The sequence below is a fragment of the Amblyomma americanum genome, chromosome 8 (genome assembly GCF_052857255.1).
Source record: "Amblyomma americanum isolate KBUSLIRL-KWMA chromosome 8, ASM5285725v1, whole genome shotgun sequence".
In the NCBI taxonomy this organism is placed as follows: domain Eukaryota; kingdom Metazoa; phylum Arthropoda; class Arachnida; order Ixodida; family Ixodidae; genus Amblyomma; species Amblyomma americanum.
Genome location: NC_135504.1, coordinates 96,231,844 through 96,247,363, shown reverse-complemented (window position 1 = coordinate 96,247,363; position 15,520 = coordinate 96,231,844). Strand labels below are relative to the sequence as shown.

The window sequence follows — 15,520 nt, the reverse complement described above, 5'->3', positions numbered from 1 at the left end:
GGAAAGAAAAGATCAAGCAAAAGTAGCGGATTATCCGGAACGACCACGCAGCGGCCATGCGCTGCACCGCGTGTATGAGCCAGTGAATGTGGAAAAACTGAATTTGTTTAGCGAATCACCGCCTTTTTGCCTGAAGCTACCACTGTCTGTCAATGCAAAGACACATGTGGACAAAGTGACGATGCACTGTTTGTCTGTGGAAGAGTCGGTGGACACCCACCCTGCATGGTCTTATGGGCTTCAGGAGCACCGAGACCGCATTAATTGGCCACTGCATAAGTTTTAGAAATTGGCGAGCTTTAGAGGGTCGAATATTTATAACTTGCAAGTAAAGCGTGCGAAGTCCTTTTGGGCTAGCATTTTCGATGGTAACGTAATCGCCGATTGAAGTCGCGACGATCTTAAATCTTCTCCGCAGCGCACAACATAAAGTGTGCAGGTGCATGATGACATCATCGAATGCATCGATACATTTCCAAAGCATAAATGCCTGCTTTGAGAGGAAAAAAAACAAACAACCAACTCCACTGAAGGCAAAGTCATCGAACGCTGTTTGGCAGCTTCCAACGAGGCACGGCCTGGTGGGGCTGACGGCAGCGGTAATTTGAAACCATACCTTCCGTGACGTCACACTGAACTTATCCGCGTTCCTCCGGTGCCTTAAAGAGAAGCAAAAAATTCAATCGTTGATTGCGTCACTATTTTAAATGCTAGTGCAAGAACACTTCGCATGCATTACCAACAACCTATATAGATTTGAATGCTTGTGCATTGCGAAATTCTAAAAAATGGTATAGTTGCCCCTGTTAGGGTGATGTGATTAAAAGGCGTCCATGAGGTGGAACAGGTGAAAATGTTTTCTATGTCGTGGACATGCCAATGGAAGGGTTGCACTTACGCACAAGCTTATGAGTTCGGGTACTCAGAAAAAAACAAAACAAGTGTGGCTGCATTTCATTGCTCATGTTCCAGCTTAGACGAATATTGTGTTGCTCCAAGCTTGCACCGACTATGGTTCGTAAAGATATGCCATTGCTACGGTGCGCTCTCGAAAGAGGCGGTGAGGTCATAAACCAGAAAAGCAGCCCTTATCCGCTTCTCTTGCTTGCCCACTTGCAAAATAAATATTTGCTGTCTTTGCGTATTTTTGCTCATGTGCAATACCGTATAACACACGAGAGATCGAAAAACAAACAGTAATTAAAAGAATTGCACTGCCTGCTGACGACGTGGTTGACACTAGGGCGCTTTTCCTCACCAAGCACTCATACTGCTTAGACCTGCTATCAAGCCCGAAATTTTCTAGCCATTCGGTCCTTCATACTGGTCTTCTCATAAAACCAATTACTGAGACTTAAGTAACGCAGAAGATCGGCATGGCGCCTAGAGTCCAGGGCATCAGCGGCTTGACAAGCGGAACGAATGACCCGAGGGGATAGCGCAACGTTTCGAATACCAGCACACAGGAACTCACCAGCCTCTTCACCTCAGTACAAAAAATGATTTATATGAAGGCTGTTACCCGCCGCGGTGGCTCAGTGATTAGGGCGCTCGGTTACTGATCCGGAGTTCCCGGGTTCGAATCCTGCCGCAGCGGCTGCGTTTTTATGGAGGAAAAGCGCTGAAGCGCCCGTGTGCTGTGCGATGTCAGTGCAAGGTAAAGTTCCTCAGGGGCTCGAAATTATTCCGGAGCCCTCCACTACAGCACCTCTTTCTTCCTTTCTTCTCACAGTCCCTCGTTTACCCCTTTCCTTACGACGCGGTTCAGGTGTCCAACGATATACGAGAAAGATACTGCGCCATTTCCTCCTTTCCCAAAAAAACCAAATATTATTATTAGTACGAAGGCTGTTCCTGTGTATTGTTTATTCCTTATGATCTGGAGCAGCAGGAGAAATTGCAAGAGGGCCTGGATTCGCGAAACCGATTTCATAAAGGCGGCCGCGTAATAATCGGAGGGTTTCTTAGCTTATAGAAGTTTCTTCTTTTTTAGAGGAAACTTCTATAAGCTAATTCATCTGTAAACTTCTATGAGCTATAAACTATATAAACTTCAACTGTAGAAACTTCTATAAGCCATAAGACAAACTCACGAGGTCTCAAAGGAGTGGCCTCTTGCTGGTCTTCCTGCGCACATGTCCTGCAAATGGTGGTGTTACTGAAGAAAAGGAAAATTGGCAGTGGCTTAGCTCGGCTCTGCCAGGATATACGAAGCGAGAGGTACGTTTTCCTGACTAAGCTTGCTTTTCGGAAATTCGAATGGTGTGCTCAGTCACACGACAGGCCTTCACATCCTCTTCTGTTGGCTCCCGTTGACCGACGCCTTCCATAGGCTCCATCTCGGCGGCTATGCGCCGTCTATTACGCTCGGCAGTCTGTCATCTCCGTTTGGCAAGCCGTTCCTCGCTCTGTTCGGGCGTCTCCGCTGCTCTATTCGCCTTCTGACGCTCATTCTCTCTTTGTTGAGTAGCCAAGTGCCAGGCGAAAACATCACGATTCGGAAGAGTTAATCTCCTCTATACCGCCAATTAGCAGCGGCGGACTCTCCTTCTCTGCATGCTTGTCAAACATTGTGATACTGACGCCCATTAATTTTATAAGGAATGCTGGGCATGCGACGCGTGGTTCCGGTGATAGAGCGGCGTGCGGCGAGGCGGCGACGAAGAACGCGGCGCAGCTCTGGCGTCTGTCTGGTTACCATGGTATCGGCGCATGCGCACAATTGCTCATCCGCGTGACGTCACGCTCCGCTTCAATGGTGGAGAGGGCACGCGGCCTCGGCGACGCGAAGCGCACGCCGCACCTTGCTCCTCTTCGGCTGCCATAGTAAAGGCGCATGCGCACACCTTTCCTCTCCCATGTACTGCGAAATTCTCGACTGGTAGCCCAGTGTAGCTCCCGGGACACTTATGCTACGCCAGGCTCCGCTTATGGGTACGACGCGATGGCGTTAATAGGACCCTTCTGAGCCCGGCGGTCATCCTTGTATCTCGCTTCACAGACAGGAACACTGTTCCATGAGGGAAGGTATAAAGGAGGGAGTGAAAGAAGAAAGGAAGAAAGAGGTGCCGTAGTGGAGGACTCCGGAAAAATTTCAATTACCTGGGGGATCATTAATGTGCACTGACATCGCACAGCACAAGGGTGCCTTAACATTTTTCCTGCATAAAAACGCAGCCGCCGCGGTCGGGCTCGAACCCGGGAACTACGGATCAGTAGTCGAGCGCCCTCACCTCTGCGCCACTACGGCGGGTTAAAGGAAAATGAAATGAAAATTTGTTATCAGGAAAGAAATTGAGGCCTCTCTCACATATCTCGTCGGACACCCGAACCATGCTAGGGGAAAGGAAAATTAAGTGAAAATTGATATCAAGGAAAGGAAGTGACACGTCTGACACATCTCTCGTTAGGGCGCAGTGGGGCCGTGCGGGCACTATCACGCGGTGAGCGGCGAACAACGCAGCGCACATCCAAAGCGCGTTCACCACGAAGCTTGCGGCTTGCTGCCCGTTCGTTCGGCGCGGAAGCTATGCTGGCGTTTGTGGCATCAGGTTTGTTGAGAACGATCTGCCGACAAACTACGCCTGCAACTTGAGTGCCGCGCGTTTCGGCAAGGCGCCTGGCAGCGCTTCTACGTGGTTTGCGGCTCCGCGCGTCCGTTTCCCGGTACGTAGCAGAGCGATTTGTCTAACGGGCAAGACATCTCGCCGAACGGGCAATGGCGTTCCGTGGACTCCCTGGCAGTGCTGCAACGCGCTGTCGCGTTGCACTCTTAAAGGCGAAACATAAGCGTTCTCCAATGTTTCTTAAGGAGGACTACGTAATGGTGGTGAAAGACAAAAAAACAAATTGTGTACTGATGTCATCACTCTTGTGGACTGTTTGAATTACCTGCCGGAAGCCTTGGTTTCGCAGCGTCACGAACCTCTAGACAATCCCAATTTTTGCGACGCTCTGAAGCCAACTAGGGCGGTTTCTCCGCTGAACTGGACCGTTTATGCTATCGCCTTAACAGACCTTTCCATCATGATTTCCGCCATATTGCTCGCTGAACAGCTTTTTTTAACTAGTGCGGCAAACCGCTCCTTGAACGACGACTAATTCTTCACTAAGCTGCTGCGGGCACTACTCACAGGAACGGTGCATTGTTAGCACCAAGTACAAAACACAGTTCAACTAATAATATGTCGGCTGATAGATTGGAAATGTCTATAGGCGCTCTCAGACTGAAACCTCTCAGACTGCGCAGGACAAGCAAGTCTCCCCTCATGCGTTTCCCGTGGACAGGTTACTGAACTTGCATGGAGACATCCAAGACTTGGAGGCTGCCTTGAATCGGCGTGTCATGAGCAGAGTGACCGGTGACGGCTCCTGCTCAGCGCTGGTCAAGGTGGTGCCAGGCAACAATGACCTCTACTTCTCACACGTCACCTGGACGAAGTACTCCAGTATGCTGCGCATGCTCAAGAAGTACACATTTGGCTACCACAAGACGTCCGGATCTAGTGAGTAGACTTTTAGACGTGGCGCTGGGCCCCCGATTTTGGTCGAATGATGAGGCAGTAATAGTCAGAGGCTCTTTAGTAATATAGGAACGTCATCAGGACACATGTGTAACGTGCAATTCTTGATCGCAGGAGAATTCATACCTGGCCAAACGGTGACGTTTTCATCCTACCCTGGAAGGATTTTCTCTGGAGACGATTTCTATCTAATCTCTTCTGGTCTGGTAAGGCACCGTCACATTTTGAAAGCTTGAGCTCAGTGTGAGGTATTCATGTTAAACAGGGCGATTGTGACTGATTTTGAGGAACGAGAAAAAATGCCTGTCGCGATATGAAGCCACAAATATAGAATGCGAGAAAATAAAGCTGTATTGTATTGCATTTTCGCTCGTTTAGATGTCTATTTGTGCTTCCTTTTGAATCGGCTGGTTCTGCGCGGAGAAGACGGAAAATACAGCTAAATAGGTGGCGCGGTTTCCAGCTTTCGATGCCTTCATTTTGGGGTTGTTTTTCTCATAATAAACAGTACAATCAGAGCAACAACAACAAAAATAAGACAAGAGACACGAGCCCATGAAGCAAACAGGAAGCGGGTTCTCATACTAAAAGGGACAAGCTAACTCAACACCATATTCCAGCTCCTTAACTAGAGCTTGGGATTTTAACGTTTGTTCACAATATTTTGGTGTCTTGCATTTTTTATTGGAATTCATTGCAAAGACAGCATGATGAGCTTTTCACCTAACTGCGCCGGCATGCAAGCTAGCAATCTGACTAAGTTGCTCACTATCTGTGTGAGAGGTGACCACGCCTTTACGCAGGCCACCATGGAGACGACTCTTGGGAACGAAAATCCGCTCCTTTACCTCTACGTCAAACCTGAGTCAACTCTTGCGTTTATGAGGAACATCGTGGCCAACAGACTGGCTACGACGGGGAAGGAATGGACCGACATATTCGCCATGGATAATAGCGGAACGTGAGTGAATAAGAAAGCTTTGAACACCGTTTTTGGAGCTTTAAGTTTAGAGAAGCATTGTTGAGAACAAGTTTTTGTCACTCTCACTCAAAGGTCCTAAATAGTGGGCAAGTGCCTGAAGAGGAGACCTTCCGGCACGATTCGTTTTAGTGAGCTTAGGGTGTGTCGTACCTGGTGTTACTGCAGCGGCAGTAAAGCCTACGTGCCCAACCAATCAACTTGCCACTTGTTGTAAAAACAAAAGATTACTACACTATTGTCCCCTTCCCCACAAGGGCGTCTGCAACATGCAGATGATGGTTGGTTGCGACACCACGGGTTGACGAGAACATCCCCGCAGGGGGATGATGGTAAGCAGTGCGCCACCGCGGAGGCGAGAACCCACGCTTAGCCGTGCGTTGCTGAGCAGCGTCCGGGGAAAAGGGGTTCCTGGTGGTTGAGTCGATGCCGAGTGTTTGGACCTTTAAGGCCCCTCGGCGGAGGCAACACGCCGCTTTGGCCACAGCTTCCTGTAGATGGCACCTCCGGCATGATCCGAACAGGAAAAATCGCCAGTCGCCCTTTCCTGTCCTCGTTTCCACCTTTCACTCTCCTAACTTCTTTCTTACAGCTGTTCTGTCTCCTCCTCCCTACTTGGCTTTTGCCTTTTTTCCTGGCGGCTAGGGTTAACCTCGTGTGCCGAACTACCTTGCTTTGCGTCATATTGTGCTATACTTGGGGTGTACAGCTGGCTTGGCCAGCTATTGCTTGCAAGTTCCTCTCCCGACCCCTCGTTTGGCTTCATGATGGGCGGCTGGCCCCGTGGCCGAACAGTAAATATATTTTATGGCGACTCCTTTACCACAAAACGTTCGCCCTCCGAATGAAAGAGGCGGACAGAACTCACAGCAGAATCCTTGTGGAAAGCAAAAGAAAAACTCCCAAAGTACCATGTCATTCATAGTGAAGAAACAAAAAAAAACTGCAACAACTATATCCCTTTTCCTAGTGTCAAAATGTACAACTAATGCCTTGATACAGGCTAGAAATTAAAAAAAATGCACTGCGGTGACCTACTGCTGCAGCTCAAATGCGTTGTACAGTACTCAAAACCTTCCAATCTTTTGTAAATTGGGGACTTTTTTGAGTCAATTACTTGCCACCGATCCCTAGACACCATCCGTGGTGTGATTTCTTAGGCAGATTTCACCAACCTTTCAGAGGAAGAGATGCTGGAGGGTCTCAGTAAGGAGAATAGAAAAATACACAGCGTATCAAAATAAGGAAGGAAGGCAAAGAAATACCAAACAAAACACCCAGTCCTGATTTTAAATTCGAGCCCTCTCCATGAGTCCTTAGAAGCAGGATACCTGAAAATGAACGTCCTGCATTACATTCCAAATCCACGAAGGTGTACCAATGACAAAGGTACGGCGATGGCTCAGAAAGTTACCTTGGCCGCAAAATTTGCTCAAAACACGCCTCAAAAGAGCATGCTTCTGAAAACTGTGAAGCAGGAGCGTTACGCTGCGCAGACTGCGAAGGTCATCACCCGACCTGCTCAAGGTCGTGTCCATCATAGGGGAACTAGAGAGAGGTAATAACCCTCAAGACAAAACAAAAGATCACTTTTAAGGTGGCGCGCCGACTCTTTCATGCAAAGAACGATTTCAACTTCACCACAAAATTAAACACCGCCGATGTTGAGCGTGAGCTTCGGCCACCACACTGAGCTTCGGCCACTGGCCAGACAAAGCCTCAAGCATGGCCATCCGCGCCTCTGGTAGTGGCAACGAACTCCGCCCTGCCATTCCCTTAAAAAAGGTCTTGCCGTCTTTTGAACCACAAGGGAATCAGACTTCTTCTTTTCAGAGGAGGTCTGAAGATAGTACACGCTACATTTCCTCGCGGGCCTCGAGTGCCTCCAGCGAGGGTATGGCAGTTAACCCAAGCAAACCCGTTCTGCACGGGTTACACAACTCACCCGAGCGTTAAAAGAAAGGAAGGACGCGAATAACCGGTCCGCCCCAACAAAACCCAAGCTGCTACTCACACTAATAAAAATACAAAAACGCATATAATTGCGTTAACCTGGTACTTCCGTGGGATTTTAAAGAATGAGTGACGTAAAACATCTTTTAAACACACTGTTCATTGTGGTTTTATTTCTACAGGAAGCCAATTTAGGCCCAAAACGAATACTCTGAGCTGTAAATATATTTCTCCAAGAATTCTGTGCGATCACCGTTTGCGTGATAAATGAAATTACAGCTGCGATTTTATTCGGCCAAGATTGCGTGGCTGCCAGAAGGAGAGCCTTTATGCACTTGTATTTCGTGTCAACAATTTCAAACTATTTGCCACTATAATGTAGGCTACCCGTCATAAGCCTTAGATTCGATTGCACGCTTCATCCTGGGTGATTTAGCATTAGAGAAAACGGCTCCTTTGTATAGTCATGTTTAATAGTTTTGCCCAGTGAGCATACTAGCGCACGTGGAATTATACGCGCTCGTCTATTTCTTTGTGTTACGAGAAACGCAATCTCATCGCAATCGTCTTTCGGAATTAACTTATACACATTTGGACATTTTCGCTTGAAGAAAAAGGCAGTTTGGAATTCGGCTCGCTCTGCGGAAAGGGGATATATTGAAGTTAAGGTGTCTTGTTTCGTCTAGTAGAGACTCTTCACTCCTATCTACGTCATCAAGACTGTTTACGAGAGCAGAGGACTTAACAGAGAACTTGGACGAATCAGGGTCTTCCTAAGCCGATTGTCATTTGTGGATTATCACGAGTCCTGCTTCTTTTCTTAGCATTCTTTATGCTGCTTGATGCGATTGGAGCTCACCCACAACATTTGTTTTTGGTTTGCTGACAGTTGGTAGCACGGGTACTAAATGGCCATTTTGGCACCATCTTTTGAAACAGAATGTGCGTCCGTTAGGGGCTTAAAGGCCAGGCGATCATTCTGCCCGGTGTCTCTGTGAGTTCAAGCACCCCTTCCCTGCCTCCATAGGTAGCAGCATTATTACTTAAGCTTCGTCTAAGAACAGGCAAGTAAGAGACGACTGTGCTCCTAAATTGTACGTAATGAATTACTCCCCTGCATTACGCAGATACAACAACCAATGGATGGTGGTGGATTACAAGAAATTCAAGCCTGGGCAGCCACTTCCCGATGGTCTTCTTTACGTGCTGGAACAGCTGCCGTAAGTAATCTATTGAAAGTGAAATGCTTTAATTTTTGGTCGTTTTAAAATTTCGTGCGCGAAAAGCACGCTGGAAGGGTTACGAAGACAGACACACGCACATAAAAAAAACCGACTGTACCGACGAAGCGCTAATGTTTGTCTAGCTTCCAATATACCTGAATTTGTGTCGTCCCAATGTTTGACGCAGCTTTCTTTGACAGCAAGCAGTCTGATATCACAAATCTTAATGATGTAATCCTTGACGTAATGCCCCAAGATTGCAAAAATTCTGATCTCAATCCAGGGTTGTTCGTTGCCTGAAAATATTATACCGTTGAAGATGCAAATTGCGCAGCGGAATCCATGGCACTATGCTAGCCAAGTTTGGTACAGCATCGTGATAGCTCAAAGGTGTTCCTGCAGGACAAATTTTACGATCGAGCTGCTTTGAGTACCCACAAGACTGCCTAATCATAGCCTTTTTGTTTGGTGGATTCCTTTGCAGCCACTATATCAACGTGACGGATGCTACCCATGTTCTTAGAGAGAAGACTTACTGGGCAAGTTACAATGTGCCGTAAGTACTGCCACATCCAGAAACTCACCGCTTTTTATTGCAGTAGGGTAAAGTATTAGAAGTTTGAGAGTGGTCCTAAACTGGCAGAGAAGACCCACTAAAACGAAAGAAGTTCTCTTTTAGGATGTAGTTATATTTCGGAGAATATTGAGGTATTTTAGCACCCGCGAGCTACTGTTTCATAAATCTAAGATACTCGTCCTAACACTTTCTCTAGCCTCAGAGAACTTGTAAAAGACTTTGGAAAGTAATAGTTTTTAATTCATTTTTGTGGCAATTCGACACCAACGCACTCGTTGAAAACGAACGCTTTCCCAGGAACACCGCTTGCCAGCAGTCCAAGAGGCCAGTCTAGCGTACGAGCCTGGTACCAAACAACGGTACTAACGGCACGCCAGCCTTGTCCGCAGAGAACTTTCGCTGATGCGCGAAACAACAGAAAGACTTTTCTCCGAACCCCGTGTCTCAATCAATCAATCAATCAATCAATCAATCAATCAATCAATCAATCAATCAATCAATCAATCAATCAATCAATCAATCAATCAATCAATCAATCAATCAAGTAATCAATCAATCAATAAATAATCAATGAATGAATTGATGTAACTTTATTTTGCATATTTACAAGAGAAAAAAGTGTCCGGAGAAAAAGCTGCTACAGTGCAGCTGGACTGGACTTCAGCCACCCGTCAGCAATTGAAGCGAAGATACATTGAAAATAATATTAATAGAACACTTCCTAACCCACAACCTTCCTGACCCATAGAACACAGGCTGACCCAGCAGCGGCGGCACCAGTACGGACTTCCAGAGCGAGCTCGAGCTCTCCCACGCGCGCGGCAGCCGGTCGCTGAGGCCGGCCGAACCTCTTCATTGTCGTCGATGGTGGCGCACTGCCGTCTTCTTCATTGCACACTAAATAAAACAGGAATACGTTAGAAATCGAACGCGCCGCTATAAGGACATATTGATATAGAGGGATGAAGAATCACATAAATTAATGTATGTGATAACAGAAAGGCATTTACTGCGTGTGAGGTACACTTGTTCATCAATAACAAAAACCACACACAGCAAATGAACTAACAGGCGACGGTCATTCTCGCACGGAAAACTTAGCACACAATGAAGTACACCGAGGCTATTAAATTAGAGTAAAGCATAGTTACAAAAATTCAACATATCAGAGAAAAGGTAGTAGGATGACAGGAATACTGCACGGAATACAAGTATAGAAACCTTGGCCCATACTCTTATACACAAACAAGTGTTATTTTGTTTTAAAATGTAAATATTCTTATTAGGTCTTTCTTTGTGAACGTTGCGATGCCAAAATTCTGTGCGTCATAGTGGTTTAACATCAATGAAAGCGTATGCTGAATTCTTTCTCCACCGTAATGTGTATGCGAAAAACAAACAAGCCAAAAAGTGGTTTACAGAGAAAAGATTATGTTGTAAGAGTGGACTCAAGTTGTGAAATGTCGAGAAAAGCACGTAGTCTGCCTTGAGCCGCCTTCTTATAGGAACATAATAGTGTATAATTGTACAAGTACCGAAATAAAATGATTTTATGCTTTCCTAAAAGAGGTGCCGTGTGTTTAAATAGGAAGCATTTGATACTGCGCGGACTGAGTTTTTTTTTTTTACTCCAGAGAATTTGTGTAAGTTTTCTTCTGTAGTAGCACCCCAAACGAGTATACATTAACACAAATTGGAGCTAAACAGGGCCTCATAAAGTAGTCGCCTAATTGTCGCCGGGAGGTTTTGTAGGTGCCGATTCATTACGCCCACTGTTCTGCTTAATTTAATTGGTAACAACTGAATATGCTGGTTCAGGACATAAGTTCGATAAATATCATACCAAGTGTTTTCACACTTTTTCAATAGAAACATTGTACAGGCCAAGCATAATGGATCCAGGCACTTCAGCCGATGTTCCCAGTGCACGAAACAACACACACCTCTGTTTATACTCGTTCAGCATCAGACAGTTTTTCATGCAGTGTTCGTCTAAACTGTAGCAAAATGCATATGCCTCGATAGTAATATGCGCTAGATCTTTTCCTCCAAAAAACACGGAGCAATCTGCGTAGATAACAAATCTGCAAATTTTATTTATCTGTACGATACCGTTGATGTAGAAAAAAATAGACTAGGTCACAAAATTTGTCCCTGTGGCCGCCTTGATACCATCTCTCTCAAGCGCGATTTGCATTTCCCTATCTCAGTATATTGCGATCTCCCCGTAAGGTGTGAACGAATTACTTCCAGCGCTACTCCTTTGAACCCGTACTGTTCCAATTAATCCATTAAAATGGTGTGATTTACACGGTGAAAGGCTTTGCAAAAATCCAAGTATATTCTTTTTATCATCTACGTTTTCGAATACCATTTCTCTCGGGATCGAACGAGAACTTTTTGTGGAATCACATTTTCTAAACCAAAACTGCTTACTTGTTGTGAGGTTATATATTTGCTACAGAAACTGTCAATTCGCGCATTAATCTTTTTTTTTAATAAACTTTTCGAGAAGACAGGTAAAATTGAGACTGGACGGTGATTAGAAGAAGTGTTCTTATCCCAGCCCTTATTGATTGCCGCCACCTTAGCTACCTGCATTTTTTTTTGGAAAGGGGCCGTTGAAAATTGCTCTGTTGCAAATATGCGAAACGATAGGCGCGATCACAACTATTTCATACTTAAGGGGCTCAAAACTCAAGAGGCGCTCAGCATCACGTGGGTGTTTGTATATCATGAAAACCATTGGAGGTCAATTTCACGTGCGTTTCATTGGAGAGGTTGCTTTGCCTACCGACTTCGCGAAAGCACATGCATGCATTTTGGTATGATGAAGGCCAAAATTATTGCTCCACAGCACGGAAGAAAAATTTATCTGGGTATTTCTTACGGTGATCTTCACGTCTCTTAATAATTAAGGAGACTAACAGTAATAAGTAGAAAGTAGCTATTCTATATTAATTAACCAGCCTACTATTTAGTGCGTCTTAGCTCTATTCTGATGCTCTATGCAGCAGACAATGCCTATGTTGAAAAAAGCGTCTTCCATTTCATGATGCCTATTTAAAAAAAATTATTCAACATTCTAGTTGAAATACACGGCACGGTTTTTAAGAAGTAATACTTTCATTCAAAGGGATACAACGAACCTTCAGTGAATACTACTAGCTATTTCACGCTGAGTATATGTTGAGTTTGTAACGATGCCGAACACATCCGTACCAACTCGATGGGGTAAATCGCAGTTTCCTCGTTCTCTTAGCTGCTCGCTGCACCCGGCTTACAGCAAGTGCGCTCTGTTCCTCTAGTTGCATGCGCAGTATACTTTCCACTTGCGCAGCATCGTCGCATCGCTCAAATTGTTCGGCCGTGCACTTGAGGTGCTTGATAGTATCGAGATCCAGTTAGCTTCACAGGTCCAAGCGCTGAAAAAGAAAGCATAAAACAGTTGCCTTCCAGAGGACGGAAGCCTTGATGGAAGCCTTCGGTCTTGCGTATGCATTTTGCGTTCCGTTGCGTCTTACGAGCTTGTGAGATCTGTGGGTCCGCCAACGAGAGTAGACGATATAATCGCCGTGCGCCCTCTTTTAGACTGGGTCGTATCGGCCTTAGCACTTAGAAAACGCTGATCAGCATCCTTAACTAGCGTCATCTTGTCCTCTACGATATTATTCCTCACAGACCCCTCTTCTGTCTAGGCTATGAAGTACACGCGGGCTACTGAAGACACGGGCGTGCTGGCAAGGCTTACATGTTCGGTTGGTGTAACCATATATTTGGCTTCGTGGTGAGCGCTAGGTGCACGTGCTGTTAGCTCCGTCTCCTTCTTCGGCGGAATGCCAAGCGACGACTACGCTGCTCTAGGTATACACAGTGTTAGGCAATCGCTTTTGCATGCGATAGTTGCAGCCATAGTCACGTACTGCTAGAACAACGCAACAGGTATAACGAAGATTTCCGGGTACCCCTTAAACTAAGTTTTTAACGAGGTTCAACTGTAGTTAATTTTGTTACAGGCGTGCACAAATTTTTGTACAAACTGGCATATTGGCTTTAAGCGTATGAAGCTGGAAATCGAGAAAACAAATATTAAACATGACAAAACCTGTCTGCATGAAAGCTGTGTAGGATGTGCAATTAAGCTTACCGTTTAGAGAGATATTATTTATCGCCTTCGCTAGATGTTTTAAAGGAGGACCTTTTTGTAATCTGAGGGATGCTAATGTCGCCTAAAAGAATAACTACTTAAGGAAGCGCACATTGCTTGGCACTTAGAGCATTAGATGGGTCATTACCCTGACTATAGGTGCATGTTCCATAACTTGGAAGAGCCATTTAAAGAAAAACAGGAGCACTGAGGTATTCTCTATTCATGAAGGCAATGCCGGTTCACAGTCCCCTCTTCGCAGTGTGTGACAAACTGTTCCAGTCTAGATAACTTCTTTTTATTCATTTAGTATGATGACACTGCATTTTCCTCATACTATCACTCTCTGTAATGATCTGGTCTTTTCATTCAGTATGGGATAGCGTGTTCGCTAGTAAACGCTGCTACCTCTTGCACTTTTGACCCTTTTGCTGACCTTTTTTGCTGGTTCAGGAGAACGCCTGAGAAAGAACTTGAAGATACATGGACTGGTGGTGGCATCTGCTCTAGCGGTACTCTCACAAGCAGCTGGAAACGTTTTGAACTAATTTGATTTCGCACTCCAATACTCCCGCCTGCTACTGGACTGCTGGTCCAATATCGGTTTGCTGGCGTTGAGTAAAATTTACAGAATTTTATCCCTGTAATTTACGTGAAATTTTCGTGAACAATGCAACATGAACAGGTTTTCTGAGCGATCGCTAAGAGTGAGTGAGTGAAAAATATTATTGCTCTCAAAATGACTATTCGACGTAGAGTCCATGGGCTGGTTCCTTACTCCAGGGCTCCAGCGGCGACGGCTGCAGCGCGTGTCGGATCAAACAATCGGATATGGGCGTCCAGATCTTCCCTGGATAGCGCGTCCGTCCATAGCTCCCGTGTGAGATGCTTTATATGTGAGACTGCAATGATTTTCGTACATCCCCACATTATGTGGCATACTGGCGCTCTATCTTAGCATCAGGGACATGTATCTCGGTATATGGTTGGGTGGATTTTATTATGTGTAAAAGTTTTGGTAATGTGCTTTTCTGCAGCTGCCTCCAGCGGACCGGCTTCATGCTAATGTCATTAAGCGTCCTTTGAGCCTTACGCATGCATGACTGGTCACCCGCAGCAACAAAGCTATCCCGCGTAGAAATGAACGGAGAACCTAGTCAGATTTGTGCAAAGAGTTGCCTGTGCTTTCGCTGCCGCATGGCATGACTGTGTTTTTCTCCTTCAGCTACTTCGAGTTCATTTTCAACGTCAGCGGCTGGTGGCCTTTGGTGGAAAAGTACGGCGACTGGTTCACTTACGACAGGACACCCCGAGCGCTCATGTTTAAGCGGGATCACTCCAAGGTGCAAGACATGGACTCTATGGTCAGACTCATGAGGTACAGAATGGGCACTCTGAGCAGTGCGCCATATTCTATTTCCTTCCAGAGCGCTTACCTTTTTTTCTTTGCTCCGCTTCGACGGAACCTTTTTTTCTCGTGATGGTCAGGACGCTGCAGGCAGGCGATTGGTTCTGAAGTGAAATTTAAGACAATAGAGTGACTACAATAACATAAATAAGGGTGCGACGTTGTTGTAGCTTAAAAGGACACTTAATATGTTTAAAGTTCGTCTGCGTCGATGCATTACTGTGTGCTGAATACGCACTACATTTTAAACATAAATTATCCTATAAAAGCGGCAACAATTATTATATTGAAGTTTACTGGCAAAGCGCATTAATCAGCAAAAGCTAATTGGCATTCGCGGCCGAGAGGCGTGGGATGCGAAAAATGAAATGAACATCGATTTTCAGGAAAGGAAATGACGCAGTAACTGTGACACTTATCGCGGTGGACCCCTGAACCGCGCCGAAAGGGAAGGATTAAAGGAGGGACTGAAAGAAGAAAGGAAGAAATAGGGGCCATAGTGGAGGGCTACGGAATAATTTCAACCACCTGGGGCTCTTTAACGTGCACTGATATTGCACAGCACACGGTTGCCTTAGCGTTTCGCCTCCATCGAAACGCGGCCGCCGTTATCCGGTTCGAACCCGGGTACTCCGGCACTTCAGACGAGTGGCTTAACCCCTCAGCCACCGCGGGGGCTCTTGTTGGTATCAGACTGCAGGTGCAGATGA

The 15,520-nt window shown here is 45.9% G+C and overlaps 1 protein-coding gene across 3 annotated transcripts in view; it reads left to right on the top strand.

Annotated features, from left to right (window-relative positions):
* LOC144102009 (putative phospholipase B-like 2) overlaps positions 1–15,520 on the top strand; it is a 62,721-nt gene that overhangs the window by 37,595 nt on the left and 9,606 nt on the right. For all 3 annotated transcript variants that reach the window (XM_077635257.1, XM_077635256.1, XM_077635258.1), the window contains 6 exons: positions 4,288–4,505; positions 4,638–4,729; positions 5,327–5,484; positions 8,583–8,675; positions 9,163–9,234; positions 14,628–14,780. In XM_077635257.1, coding sequence (XP_077491383.1) covers positions 4,288–4,505; positions 4,638–4,729; positions 5,327–5,484; positions 8,583–8,675; positions 9,163–9,234; positions 14,628–14,780 — 786 coding nt within the window. The remainder of the gene's footprint in view (positions 1–4,287; positions 4,506–4,637; positions 4,730–5,326; positions 5,485–8,582; positions 8,676–9,162; positions 9,235–14,627; positions 14,781–15,520) is intronic.